General features: G+C 36.2%; 3 protein-coding genes across 3 annotated transcripts; all 3 read left to right on the forward strand.

Annotated features, from left to right (window-relative positions):
* Positions 1-1,264: 1,264 nt before the first annotated feature.
* Positions 1,265-3,601, forward strand: LOC125186315 (elongation factor 1-alpha-like). Its single transcript, XM_048082666.1, has 3 exons — positions 1,265-1,393; positions 1,980-2,457; positions 2,547-3,601. Exons 2-3 carry the CDS (start codon positions 1,996-1,998, stop codon positions 3,432-3,434), a joined length of 1,350 nt encoding a protein of 449 aa, XP_047938623.1. The 5' UTR covers positions 1,265-1,393; positions 1,980-1,995; the 3' UTR covers positions 3,435-3,601.
* A 1,763-nt stretch (positions 3,602-5,364) lies between these two features.
* On the forward strand, positions 5,365-8,720 carry LOC125186979 (exonuclease V, chloroplastic). Its single transcript, XM_048083470.1, has 7 exons — positions 5,365-5,849; positions 6,059-6,163; positions 6,416-6,537; positions 6,957-7,106; positions 7,189-7,342; positions 7,782-7,858; positions 8,184-8,720. Exons 1-7 carry the CDS (start codon positions 5,496-5,498, stop codon positions 8,437-8,439), a joined length of 1,218 nt encoding a protein of 405 aa, XP_047939427.1. The 5' UTR covers positions 5,365-5,495; the 3' UTR covers positions 8,440-8,720.
* Positions 8,721-12,063: 3,343 nt separating this feature from the next.
* LOC125187296 (adenylate kinase isoenzyme 6 homolog) lies at positions 12,064-13,535 on the forward strand. Its single transcript, XM_048083855.1, has 3 exons — positions 12,064-12,370; positions 12,946-13,091; positions 13,171-13,535. The coding sequence occupies exons 1-3, from the start codon at positions 12,161-12,163 to the stop codon at positions 13,355-13,357; spliced, it is 543 nt and encodes a 180-aa protein (XP_047939812.1). The 5' UTR covers positions 12,064-12,160; the 3' UTR covers positions 13,358-13,535.
* The last annotated feature ends 1,005 nt before the right edge of the window (positions 13,536-14,540 follow it).

Below are 14,540 nucleotides of genomic sequence, written 5' to 3' on the forward strand. Positions count from 1 at the left end.
ACTCTATTTTTATATTGATATAGATATAAATACAGATATAGTTATAGTTATAGATAAACAATACAAGGTGTGATCAATTTCTAACTCATTAACCCAGTATCTAAAAAATGTCAACACGATGACATTAGTATGTCAACACAAATTTAATTGACATACTTATGTCCTTGTGTTAGCTTTTGAAAATAGATGTCAACACAACAATATAAGTATATCAACTAAATTTGTGTTGACATGATAATGTAATAGTGTTGGTATTTTTAATGTACAGCGTTGATAAGTTAGCAAGTTAGTAATTTTTATATTACTAATAACAATATTATTATATATATAAATTCTCCTTTTAAACTCTAGTATAACAATGTTATATTTTGTTAGGAATTATTGACATGATAAAAAAAAAAAGTACAAGTAATAACATGAATCGAGATCCATATGTAAATAATGTGAGGAGCTAATAATCACACAACAATTATGATTGGTTATTTGTTGCATAAAAAGCTTCCAATGCTTCCATAAATTCATTATCTCAACGTTTTTGCCCTGATACAATGATGAGATATGAGAAGATATGTAAAACAAGATAAGAAATGCGGGCTTCATGTCAAGATATGCAAAAATATAATTTTTTTTCTATTGTTGTTTGATAGAAAAGAAATTATATAAATTTGTATTGTATATTAAATAACATGGCTTAACTTGACAAATTTTGAGTTACATAAACAAGGTTAATGTTATAATTTTGGTAAGATTAGATAGGGCCCTAGTCTTATATTAGAGCTTTGAGTTAAGCTTGACTATAATACCAAACAATTAGAAATGTTCATATATAATTCTCTATCTTGGTATTACTAATTTATCATACATGGTTAGAAAATCTCTAATTGAAGTACTACTATATTATTGTTTCCAATATGGCAAAAGACATGTAGATACTTATCTATTTTCGAGAAATTGACGTTGGCCTAATATTATTTGTCTTGTTAATTAATTAACAGTCGAACTATTAATTACTCCAGTTGACAAATTTCATCAACAATGTTTTTGTTAATCAGTGTTCACAATAATTTGTTCTCTGTATAAGTAGTCTAACCAAAAACAAAAGGGGGAACTTTGACCAAACAATCCCTCGAATAAAAAGAAACTTAGTGACAGAGCATGAATTTAATTTCCGGAACTGCCCCTACAGCCGGCACCATCTATATATAGAAATCCTAAGATTATAAAAATGCCGCGAGGCCAAAATGGTAAACACACACTGATAAATCTTCAACATAAGCCCTGGCTACCATTATAAACCCAAGCATTTGTAGGAACTTCTTCACATTTCACTGCCTGCGGCTAGGGTTTCAGCTGAGGCTTTTTCTTTCTAGTCTAGTGCATCTCTGCGTTTGAGGTCTGATTTCTTCCCATTTCTTTTATGTATCGTTTATCGTTTGTTGATTTGCAATTTTATGTTTGATTTGTGTTGGTTTTACCATCGATGCAGCACGTTGTTGATGAGTATGTATGTTTTTATAAAAAAAATCTTAGTTTATTTTGAATCTTAGAATTGTGGCTTTCGAGGAAGATCTGGTTCTTTTGCTGGCGTTTCGTTATTTTTTTATTGTGCATCCCTATACTTATTATAGACGATTTATTATTAACTTGCAACTGGTTTAGAAAACATAGGGCGTTTGCCGTTTGTTCTTCTGCTTTTGGAATCTTCAGATATCATCTTCTTCTTTTGAATTTCAGATCTATTTCGATTACTCATGTATTTATGGTTTTCCGATACTCTTTCACAAACCTTAGTAATTGCTAGTTCCGAGCTATCATTTTTAGCATGAATTGCCAATTTTTTACCATTTAATTTTATGTTAAAATTCATACGCTGAATTATGTGGGAAATGTTCGTAGAATTAGTCTATTATGTTATGCTAACTTGTTTATGTTGTTAATATCTCTTATGCTAAACTAATCTCATTTATAATTAATTACAGCTCTTATTAATCAACAATGGGTAAAGAGAAGACTCACATCAACATTGTGGTCATTGGCCACGTCGACTCTGGAAAGTCCACCACCACTGGTCACTTGATCTACAAGCTTGGTGGTATTGACAAGCGTGTGATCGAGAGGTTCGAGAAGGAGGCTGCTGAGATGAACAAGAGGTCATTCAAGTATGCGTGGGTGCTCGACAAACTCAAGGCTGAGCGTGAACGTGGTATCACCATTGATATTGCCTTGTGGAAGTTTGAGACCACCAAGTACTACTGCACTGTTATTGATGCCCCCGGACATCGTGACTTTATCAAGAACATGATTACGGGTACCTCACAGGCCGACTGTGCTGTCCTCATCATTGACTCCACCACTGGTGGTTTTGAGGCAGGTATCTCCAAGGATGGGCAGACCCGTGAGCATGCATTGCTTGCTTTCACTCTTGGAGTGAAGCAAATGATTTGCTGCTGTAACAAGGTAAATCTATTTAATCAACTCGTGTATTTTTGTAGCGTCTAGGATTTTATCGTTACACAATCTGACTTATTGCTACCATTATCGTGCAGATGGATGCCACCACACCTAAATACTCCAAGGCTAGGTTTGATGAGATCATTAAGGAAGTTGCCTCCTACCTCAAGAAGGTTGGATACAATCCCGAGAAGATCCCATTCGTTCCTATTTCTGGGTTTGAGGGAGATAACATGATTGAGAGGTCCACCAACCTTGACTGGTACAAGGGCCCAACCCTTCTTGAGGCACTTGACCAGATCTTGGAGCCCAAGAGACCATCAGACAAGCCTCTCCGTCTCCCACTTCAGGATGTTTACAAGATTGGTGGTATTGGTACGGTGCCTGTGGGTCGTGTTGAGACTGGTGTTATCAAGCCTGGTATGGTTGTCACCTTTGCCCCATCTGGTTTGACAACTGAAGTCAAGTCAGTTGAGATGCACCACGAGGCCTTGCAAGAGGCTCTTCCTGGTGACAATGTGGGGTTCAACGTGAAGAACGTTGCAGTCAAGGACTTGAAGCGTGGGTATGTTGCCTCCAACTCCAAGGATGATCCTGCCAAGGAAGCTGCCAACTTCACCTCCCAGGTCATCATCATGAACCACCCGGGACAGATTGGCAATGGATATGCCCCAGTGCTCGATTGCCACACCTCTCACATTGCAGTGAAGTTTGCTGAGATCTTGACCAAGATTGACAGGCGATCTGGTAAGGAACTGGAGAAGGAGCCCAAGTTCCTGAAGAATGGTGATGCTGGTATGATTAAGATGGTTCCGACTAAACCCATGGTGGTGGAAACTTTCTCAGCGTACCCTCCTCTTGGACGATTTGCTGTCCGTGACATGCGACAGACTGTTGCTGTTGGTGTCATCAAGAGCGTTGAGAAGAAGGACCCAACTGGTGCCAAGGTTACCAAGGCTGCTGTCAAGAAGGGAGCAAAGTGAAAAGGTTGACAACCATTTCAACCCTTAATTTTGGTTACTTCCCTGAGGTTTCAAATTTTGCAATTTTCTGGTTTTACTTTCTGTTTGTTTGGCGGATTGCTACTTGTGTTTTAGAGTTTGAGATGGAGACTCTCTTGACAATTTGAACTTATTTTCCTTCTTTTTTATCTTGCTTTTTCTTTTTATGATGCCGAGTTTTTTTAATGCTCTAGGAAACATTTTTCCTACATAATATTGCGTTGGTCAACTGAAGCTTAAACCATCGTAATTTACACGGGTGTAAATTACGAACCATTGTTGAAAATCATAGGTAATGACTAATGAGAACGAACCATTGTCGTAAAAGCGCAAGAATCCCCAAACGAGAACACCTAGATTGATACATTTACACAGGTACTTATAAACAGTCGAAAATCATAGGAAGCCAAAGGTTATATCATATCCATAGAGGTAATTTACTAGGGATCATCAGAGAGTTGTTCTTTTGTTGTTGCTTGAAGTGTTTCTTCTAGATCAATTTTTTTTAGTGATTCAACATCCATAGTTCCTGAGACAGTTAGTTTCCAAAGCTGAATATAGCAAGCTATGGTATTGTAGCGTTGCCATTCCACAAGCCTTGACTGAAATATGGGCTGGATCTACTTTTCTTTTTCCTAAATCCTAATACAAATAAGTACCAAGTATAACTCATTTCTTATAATGGAAACCCTCTATTTTACTTTTTTCTCTCTTCATTTTGCACACAAAACAACATTACATAAAGTCAACGACGGATATAGGTGGGGTCGGTCAACTGACCCCACCATAGAGCCACTAGAATCGGGCTTAGGAGCTTCCGCCGACTCTGCTGCAGTCCGATCTGACCTCATGAGGCCACGACGAAGAAGAAGAGAACTCATGTATGCCCACAAAATACTTGCAGGTGAAGAACTATGGAGAAGATGAAGTTTTGAGAAGTTGGGCTAAAAATACGAAGTATCTTTTGTTGTTTGAATATATAAACATTAATCATTATTATTCACAAGTTTACCTATTCCCAAATCAAGTAATTGAATTAAACAATTGATCATCATTATTGTATGATCTTTTCTATTCTTTCTTTCTAAATTTTATCTCATGAATATACTATGTTGAATGATAAATATAAAATATGCACTATTTTTGTCCACCAGAACTATTTTGCCATTTTAGATTGTATAACTATTTAAATTTTAATGCATTTAATATTATTTTATTAATTGTTTTTTCATAATATGGAGTCCGATCCCACGAGCTGTAGTTTATGGATCCCTCACTACTGATAAAATTCAGTATTGTCTAAAAGATGAGTTGTATTACTTGCCTACTTGACACAAAAAGGAATATATAAATTGTATGGGTCTTATATAAACACCATTGAACAAATTTATTGACACTTCAGTAATAAGCTATTAAAATATAAATGTCATTTGAATAACTCGAAAATATTTTAGTTTTAAAATTTAGTTGTAATTTGTAAATCAGACAAAGAGTGTTACAATAATTATTTAATATGTTGTATTAGTGTTGGATCATATAATTTTTTAATATATTCTAATTAGAATTAGGCCATTTTTATTTTTTATAAAATATAATACATTTATGTCTCTTACTTTATTTTCTTTTTTATCTTACTCTTTTATAGTATAGTAGTAGTATTTTATTATCTCTTCTACCTTATTCTTAATTTTACTTTTCTTTTTTAACTTTTTAATTTTTGACGAATTATACATCTATATCTGGTAACATTTCAATCCAATAATTACATAAAAGTTTGTTTATTGTTTAACTATCTTAAGTATTCGTACATGTGACGCCATTCAAATATTTAAAAAATCGAAATAAAAATAAAATCGTACTATATGTAACGGAACTGTCACGCCGTTCAGTTTCAAACTATACTTCCCTTCATCATCAAAAGACAAAAGTCATTCGCAGGCAATACTTACACGTGACGCCATCAGTATTTACGAAATTGCCCCGCCGTCAGAGGCGGCGTTCCAACGGTCACCCGCCCGCACAAACCGTCATCCACCACACACCATGACCACCAACTCCTCTTCCTCTCCCACCACCGCCGATTCCGCTGCCAAAATCCCCATCGACATCATCAGCGAAGAGGAAATGGCTCTCATCGAAGCTGCCCTGGCCGCCGCCGCCGCCACCGCCATGCCTGCTTCTCACCTCCACAGAAATTCGAAATCACTCCGCTCCATCACTCTCTTGTCCAAGCGCGGAATATGCGCTTGCACGTCTACCGGCCCGTCCGACATCGAGGATTCGGGCCGGGCCTGCGGGTCCAGTCCTCAGAAGAATAAGAGGAACGTAGTGCTTGAGTCATTTCTGAATCGATTCCGAAAGGGCAGAGGCTTGTCCGTCTCCGATCTTACCGGCACGGTATCCTAGCTTCCCCCAGTTCCTTATAAGCAGTATTTTCTGGTTTTTGCCTAAAAAAATTGATTTTGAAATTTCATGGACTGTGAGAAGGGTTTTGTGAGTGCTGACTTGGTGAATTGCAGTAGCTAGTATATAATCAATTAATCATAAGCAGAATGTGCAAATATTTGTCATGTTTATAGTACATTTTTGTTTTCTGTTTGATTTAGGAATGGTGTGAAAAGCAGACGGAGTTTATTCTACTCTTTGGTAAACCAAAAAGGACGAAAGCTATGAAAGCAGGTAGTGCGCGGCATGTAGTACTTGAAGAAGAGGTATGTTTCAAATAATTTTTCTCCCGTTCCTTGGAAACTGTATGCACCTTGCATTTTCTTTTCTGTGGGGGATATGTGAATATGCTCTACTGTTTGAGTGTTTGTTCGATTCTTAATTCTAATAGTATGAATTTTGACAATTATCTTTGCAAATATATGAAGTAGGAAACAGTAGTAGTGTATTTATGCAACTTCTCTTGTATGATTGCTGGTAGGATAAGGATATATGACCTTTCTTTTGAATGTGGGCAGGTAATTAAAAGGGTGAAAGTTCAGGTTGAAAGTGCTGAAGATGCGTGGGCTCTTAAATTTATGAATTTCATTGTCGGTAGCAATCAACTATTGTTTGATGGATTAACGCGCGAGTTACCTTTGTAAGTTTTTGTATATTTCTTACTTTCATATGTGAATGTGACTAAGTAAGTGTTATTCTGTTCTATTAGACCATGATGGAAATGAATGTCTTTGGCCATGGGTTGTTTGTCTCATTTTGGTCAGAACTTTGCCACCTTCATGATCCAGTGTTTTCCTTATCTGCATAAAAGATAAGAGTAGTGTTTTACCAAATGAGAAAGTTTTACTTACCCGAATCCCCTGTCATTTGATGTGTAGCGTATTTTTGTAACTTTTTTCTAATTCTTTTTGCACTTGGTTCGAAGATTGTTATATGGACATATTTGCTTATCTTATTAATGTGCAAAAATGTAGTAGTATTTAAAATGCTGATTATTTATGGAGAATATGAGTTGTTTATGTTGACTATCTTGTGCATTTTTACTTGATGCCCTTTCAGAGTAGGCTTTGTAGAAGGTGTATGGATGGTGGGGATAATTGATGAACTTCGGATGCCTGTATCCGAGTCCACAAAATTTCCAGTATTAGTTGACACCAAAACTCGTGTCCGGCCGACCCTACCAGGCGAACCACAAAAAAGAAATGGAAGGTAGAGGCTACTCACAATTGATTAAACAGCTCCCTTTTACTTTCTCCTCCTCTGAGCCATCTAGTCAAAATCTTTGTGGCAGGTTTCAACTTATGTGCTACAAGTATATGTGGGACAGTTTAGTTGCAGACGAGTTTCCCACCAAAAAGTTCTTTGATTTCTTTTCATTGAATCCCAATCATATTTTATCTCCAGAAATTAGAGATAATACAACCAAATCAGGCTTTCCGTCAGAGGTAAATTGTTTCTTCCCGACTACAGCATTCACTTTGACTTTTGCATATGGAAATTTTGACAAATGAATCTAACAGATACTATTATGAAGCATAAGCTTCCAATTACACCATAAGAGTACTGGAGGTTTCCTGTTTCTCTTTAGTACAGAAACTGAACTTTCTCATAAGTAATACCAGTTGTGGTGTTGCTTGAAACATATATTGCTGGGATGCAATTCAAGATACATTGATTGCTTGGGACATCAGCTAGTGATTGTGAGCAAAGAAAATGAAAGTCAAATTGTTTGAGCGTGAGAGGCAGGGTGTACAGTAAAATCTTAATTACAATAACTTACTGATCACTAAATTTACAAAAATAAGCTAAAGCAAAACAGTAATAACTGAAATTTTGGTTCTTGCTTTTTATATGACATTCATGTTGTTGTTGTTCTTCATGCAGACTCTGAGTGATGTGGTACGGTATTTTGGAAATAGTTGTAGATCGCTGCCTATGGCTCATGACCAGCTATTGTTGAGGTGAGCTTGCATTAGCCTTGTAGTTATTCGTCTTTCTGCAGTGTCAGTGGTCTGTTGTTTAATATACTGTCCTTTGAATCAATCTAAATTGATAACTCAGCTGGGCTCTTTGGAGTTCATCTATGATGTCAGTTCTTGGTGAAATGAAGTATGAGATGACAGTGGATGTCTAGTCCAATATAATTCTTTCCCGTGCTCTTATTATGGGTGCATGTCCGATTAAATCTGTTATCATCATTTTCTTCAGGCATACTTCTGTTGCGTGTATTTTGGTTTAGAGTTCCCATCGCATGAACCGTTACAAGACCTTCTTTTCATTAAACAGGTACGAGTTACAGGAGGATCATTCCTTATTAGGGGAAGATGAATTCGTGTATGACCCTGATTTGGTCAAAGATCAAATCAAGTCATGTCTCGAGTTTTGGCTGGGCAAGAGAGAAGCCAGTTACCCTCCGATGGAGGAGCTCTGGAAGTGCAAGTTCTGCAAGTTCGCCTCCGTATGTCCAATTAACTCGGACCCAGACGATTCTCCAATTAAAAAGGGCGAAGACATTCCTTCGCCCGACCTGACACCTAAGTAAGCCATTTGGTAAAGAAAATGAGCGGTTTGATAATCTCCTTGATTCTTGCTGGGACTGTTACTATTGATTTCTCCCATTAGGAGCATTTAATAAGTGGTTTAATTTTAATGAGCAGTTTAATATTGTTGTAAAGTTCATTGTTATTGTCTATTGTTTATTGTTATAACATAGGATCAAATGTCAAATAGGAAGTTGTGATAGTGTATTTATTTTTACTGCTGCATTGTAAAAAATGCACCTGAACTTTGTCTCATAAATGAAGAGGTATACATTTTATCTTTTGTTCTTTTCTTGTCTTAGATATAGTACTTGTGTATTGCCCAGAGTTACATTCAATTTTTCCCAGGTTCAGTATGACAAGCAATGAATTATTTTACCAAAAACAAAAAAAAACACTTAAATTTATACCTCATTCCGCCCTATTTTAAGATTTTTCCAAAAAGAACCACCAGTTGTTATTTTGAATAATTTGAGAATTTGATCAAAATTCTTTTATTGTTCAAATTGATATGAATGAGTAAACTACATCAACAAAATTGAACTATTCAAACCCCTAATAAAATAAGAGTGAACTAAAAAAATAGTTCCTGGACTATGCACTTATCTTGCAATTGAACTCTGGATTTTAAAAATATCCCTAGACAACCTCGGACTAAGCGTTTATTTCAAAATTGATCATTTTTCACTGTTTCATACCGAAGCTACCCTTTTAGGGGTTTGGGCAATTTTAGAAGTTCATAAATTTGACTTTTTCATGTGTCAGTACATTAATTGATTGTGCAAGTTGTCTACTCTTTTAAATATTCCTCATTCTCTCTCTCTCATTCTCTCTCTCACCTTCTCTCCTCCATTTCTCTTCTCTTCCCTTCTTCTTCCTCCCATTCCTTCCTTCTGCAAAAGTCGACGCAACATCTCGACACAATTTTTTGCCTTCATGTCTTCGCTGTCTGTTGCAAAATCGGGCGATGGAGGAGGCGTGGCTGGTTGTAGGTGGCTCCGATTTGAGTACGAAAATTGTTTGTGCCGACAAAGAGCGATTCTCAAAATCGTTGTCGACCCAGGAAAGGAATCTAATGGAATGTTGTATTTCATTTGCGAACAAAAGGGAAAGATTGGAGGCTGCAAGTATTTTCGGTGGTGTCATCCCAAGTGTGTGGATTTAGAAGGTTACAATTAATCGGTTGGACATGGTGGCTTGAAGACGAAGTTGGAAGAGAAGATGAAGTTGATTCTGAAGTATCTCCAAATCGTGTTGAAGGTGGAAGTAAAGTGAAAGATTGTTTTGGTATTGTTTGTTGGGTTTTCGTTGTTTGTTTCGTTTGTTGCCATTATGGTGAGTTTGATCAAGTAGGTTTTCACCTGTAGATTGCAGTTTGTGGGAAAAAAAATTGGTGAAGTAGTGCGTGAAACTTGCGAAGAATTGTAGTGTTCAAATCAATATAATTTGATTTTGATCTATGTGTTCTAAGTACTGAGTATAAGTTTCAAGTTTGTTTCAGATATTGTGATTGCAGTTTGTGGGAAAAAAATTGGTGACGTACTTCGTGAATGTTTGGGAAGAATTGTAGTGTTCAACTCAATGTAATTTGATTTTGATTTATGTGTTATAAGTACTGAGTCTTGATTTTTGAAGTTTAAGTTTGTTTCACATATTTCTCTATTTGACAATGAAATTAACCATGACATGATTTTGGTATGCGTTTATGTTTTATTGCATACCTAACTTAGGAGTACTTATGTACTTAAAACTTCTTCTGCTGAAACTGATATCATTTTGTGGCATCCACTATGGTCAGATTACTATTTGTATGCACTATGATATTATTTTGTGCAGTAGTGTTTGCAATTTTCTGATATTAGTACTAAAGATGATATTATTCTTTGAAATGAATGTGATCAAATCTGATATTATGTTTGTACTAGAGATGATATTAGTTTCGAACCGATATTGGTATTGTATCATATGTCTAATTCGATCAGTACCCAATATGAGCATCCAAATACGCGTTCAAATCATCCAACTTTCAACTTCCAACTACCAACTTCCAACTTCCAAATTCCAACTAACTCATTTAATGATACATTATCAACCAATATAAACACTGGCACAACCCAATACATACGCCTAAACACAACAAAATGAAGAAAAGCAGAATTCCAAACAAACACATTGGTGGAAAATTGTCTAAAGAAAAGCTGAGAAGTATCTTTGCAAGATTAAAGTGACCCCAAAATGCAAACGAAACAAAGCCGAATGGAAACGAAACGAAGCCAACACCATCCAGGGATCACTGGGTCGAAGATGTCGAACAAGATCCATTCGAATGAAAATGCTCATTTCATACTTCTACTTCCCATAGAGTGATTTTCATATTGTCATTTTTATTCAGTGAAAGAGTCGAAATCTTTTTTTCAATCAAACTACAACATCACAACCTTCAAACTTAATACAATTCCAAACTTACACCTTATAAACACATAATCAAATAAAATTCACGCCAATAAAAATTTTCCTCAAAACTCACTAACTGCAATCTATCTATCAAACTTACTTGTTCAAACCCACGATAATTGGCTACAAATGAAAACAACGGAAACCCACCAAATGAAACAAATCAACTTCGTCCGTCCTCTCCCCCAACCCCACCTTCGCGCCGAATCTGCCCAACCAAGTTAAAATCCACACGATTCGGATAGCACCACCGAAATTAAACCTTTGCCCTTTTTTCTCGCAACAATCCATTTCAGTCGAGATGTTGCGAGAGAAGGTAAGAAGGAAGGAATGGGAGGAAGAAGAAGGGAAGAGAACAGAGATGGAGGAGAGAAGGTGAGAGAGAGAATGAGTATTTAAAAGAGGAGACAACTTGCACAATCAATTAATGTGCTGACACATGAAAAAGTCAATTTTTTGAACTTCCGAAATTGCTCAAACCTCTAAAAGGGTAGTTTCGGTTCGAAACAGTGAAAAATGACCAATTTTGAAATAAACGCTTAGTCCAGGATTGTCTGAGGATATTTTTAAAGTTCAGGATTCAATTGCAAGATAAGTGCATAGTCAGAGACTATTTTTGTAATTCACTCATAAAATAAAAATAAATCCACTTTAAAAATAAATCCACTTTAAAACTGGGCCACGACCACATAAACTTGACCAAATTAAAGGACCGTAAACAACTAAACTAAAAAAGAAAATTAAATGTTTAAAATTTTGTAGCTATTAAATCTTCATTAGTATTAAACTACTTAATGGACATTTGAACTGGTTGATAATTTTTAACAGAACATGAAAAATTATGAACAAACACAAAGTTAATATTTTGGGTCCTTATCAAGTATACTCATTAAAAACCTGATGATTTTGGGTCGAATTTGGGTTGGACACGGTTAAGAAACTAAATTATTATTTTAGTGATTTTATTAAATAAAAAATATTATATATAATTATTATTACTTAATAAGTTTTAATCAAGCTAAATTGAACAATATTTAATTTACTAAGTAATTTTAATGGTAGGATTACCAATTTTTGCCGTGATACGAAATCCCGACATAAACAAGGCCGAGTTAATAAATTGAGACCTAATACATGAATTCGAATTGGATCAGATTTGGACTTAGGATTATTAGGATTTGGTCGACTCGGATTAAAGCGAGAGAAAAAAAGTGTGTGCGAGTACTAATCAAAAACCCTTGTCGGCCCAACCACTCTCGAGCTCCAACAATGGCACAGAATGGCGGCGCTAGGACGAAACGAGAGAGGCCAAACATACTCATAACTGGCACGCCGGGGACTGGCAAAACGACGACGTCGGCGGCCCTCGCCGAGGCTGCCAATCTCCGCCACATCAACGTTGGTGATTTGGTCAAGGAGAAGAGTCTCCACGACGGCTGGGACGACGAGTTCGAGTGCTATCTCCTCAACGAAGACCTCGTAAGCCAACTTATCCATGTTTGTTAACATTTTATTAGCGTTAAATCAACTAAACATATTGGAGCATTCCTAGAGATTCTCTAAGGTATACTTATTAGATTAAAAAATCGAAATACTTCACTTTTTTGTCTTGATGAAATTATCATTGCATTCCATTAATCAATTCGAATTGCCCGAAATATTTGTAGGCGAGTGGTAAATTCCATCAATCACTTTATTGAATTAGGGTTTAGGGTTTAGGGTTTAGTTCTTTTGCCCAAAGTTGTTACTTTTGTATGGAAATAGGGATAGTTTTTTCTAATTTCATAATCACAGTCCTATTTGTTGCCTGTTCAGTGGAAATAGGGTTACTTCCATAATGTTTTCTTATTCATTGCATTTTCACTCAGGAAATCACTGTACATTTTATTTTCTTAACATTCCAGAATTTATTCAGTGATTTTACAAACACGCAAGCTTTTTGATGCTCAAATTCTGTTTCATACTCTGTTGTAGTCTAGTAATCACATCTGGTAAATGAAAGGAATTGATTTTTGTTCCCACATTTAAGATATTGGAATACATGTCCTTGGCAGGTATGTGATGAACTTGAAGATGTGATGGAACAAGGTGGAATCATTGTAGATCACCATGGTTGCGACTTCTTTCCTGAACGTTGGTTTGATCGTGTAGTGGTGCTTCAAACTGATAATTCCGTGTTGTATGATCGGCTAGCTAAGAGGTGATTTGCTTCTCTGTCTATGTGAACTTCTTTTCTCTCATTATTTGTATATACTGAGCTCTGAATTTGGTTATGGTAGGGGCTATACAGGGAAAAAACTCTCAAACAACGTTGAGTGTGAGATCTTTCAGGTTCTGTTGGAGGAGGCCAAAGACAGTTATTCAGAAGATATTGTGGTGGCACTTAGGAGTGACTGCGTCGAAGATATAGATAGAAATGTTTCTACTATAACCGATTGGGTAAGAAATTGGAGCTCCTTACCTTGATTTTATGCAATGGTCTTGGAAATATACAACTTCAATTTCCTTGCTGTTTGTTGCACTCTGTAATTTAGTTGTTTCAGTGAAACACTTGATACAAATATACTCTACTTTGTGTTTTGCAAATTTGAATCCATCTACACCTGTATCTTTCCTTAATTAAGTATATTTCAGTTTTGGACCATAGCTGTGTAGCCTCGCTGTATCTTACGGACATGGCATCGTTTAACAAGTTTGTGTTTTTGTTTAAATAATTTCAGATGCATGTAAATATGTAATAGTTTTGCCATGAGCAACACATATCCAGCATGCGGAGATGAATTGTCAAGATACTCCTAGTGGATGCAAATGATGCACAGAACGTTTATAAAACTAAAATTAATTCATACCTGGAAAGAAAACAATAAATCCGTTTCCTTGACTATGGGAGTTGGGCTTGAAAATAAAATCTATCTCAACCTCCTCATCTTGACCTCCCTCAATCATCTTCAACTCTAATGAAATAAACTACCAGCAGATCCAATCAAAGCTTAGCATATTGCTCAAGGAATAGTCTGCTTTGCAAGGATATGTGGATCTTAGAACTTGTTTGTCCTACGAATTTATGCAGTCCTTATTAACATGGGCAAAAACAACAGATCTCACATACTGTTTTGCAAGGCATACCATTCATACATCATCTTGCTGACCTGTTTTTGTTTTGCTGCTGAAGTATTCATTTGCCAAGCAACATAATACAAAAACGCACTATTTTGATTCTTTGTATAGAGGATTGTTATCATTATTTGTGCCAGTCCATTCCATTTTCCACATCCTTTTTGTTCGTTTCCAGCCTTCTTTACCTCTATTCTTTAAAAAGTGCTCTAACCTTTACAAGAAAACCAGGGCCTAAGTTCTTTCAGAAAAAGAATAGACATGCCTTTAAAGGTCCATATCTGTATGTTCGGAACAGAGAAGAAGAAGCAATTCATCAAATTTGGACGGACTAAATCATCTAAGGGCGTACTTGTTAAACTCTCTTTTATTAGTGTATGATTGGAGTTCCAAACACATTGATCATACTTATAAAATTTGAAGACTCGCCTTTGTCAATAATTTGTGCGCATGGAGCGTTCAAGCAGTAAGTTCACCATGGATGGAAACTTTTGCTTCTGGTGGTGGAGGACGGAAGACTAGATAGATGATGATG

Source organism: Salvia hispanica, chromosome 5 (genome assembly GCF_023119035.1).
Source record: "Salvia hispanica cultivar TCC Black 2014 chromosome 5, UniMelb_Shisp_WGS_1.0, whole genome shotgun sequence".
Classification (NCBI taxonomy): Eukaryota; Viridiplantae; Streptophyta; class Magnoliopsida; order Lamiales; family Lamiaceae; genus Salvia; species Salvia hispanica.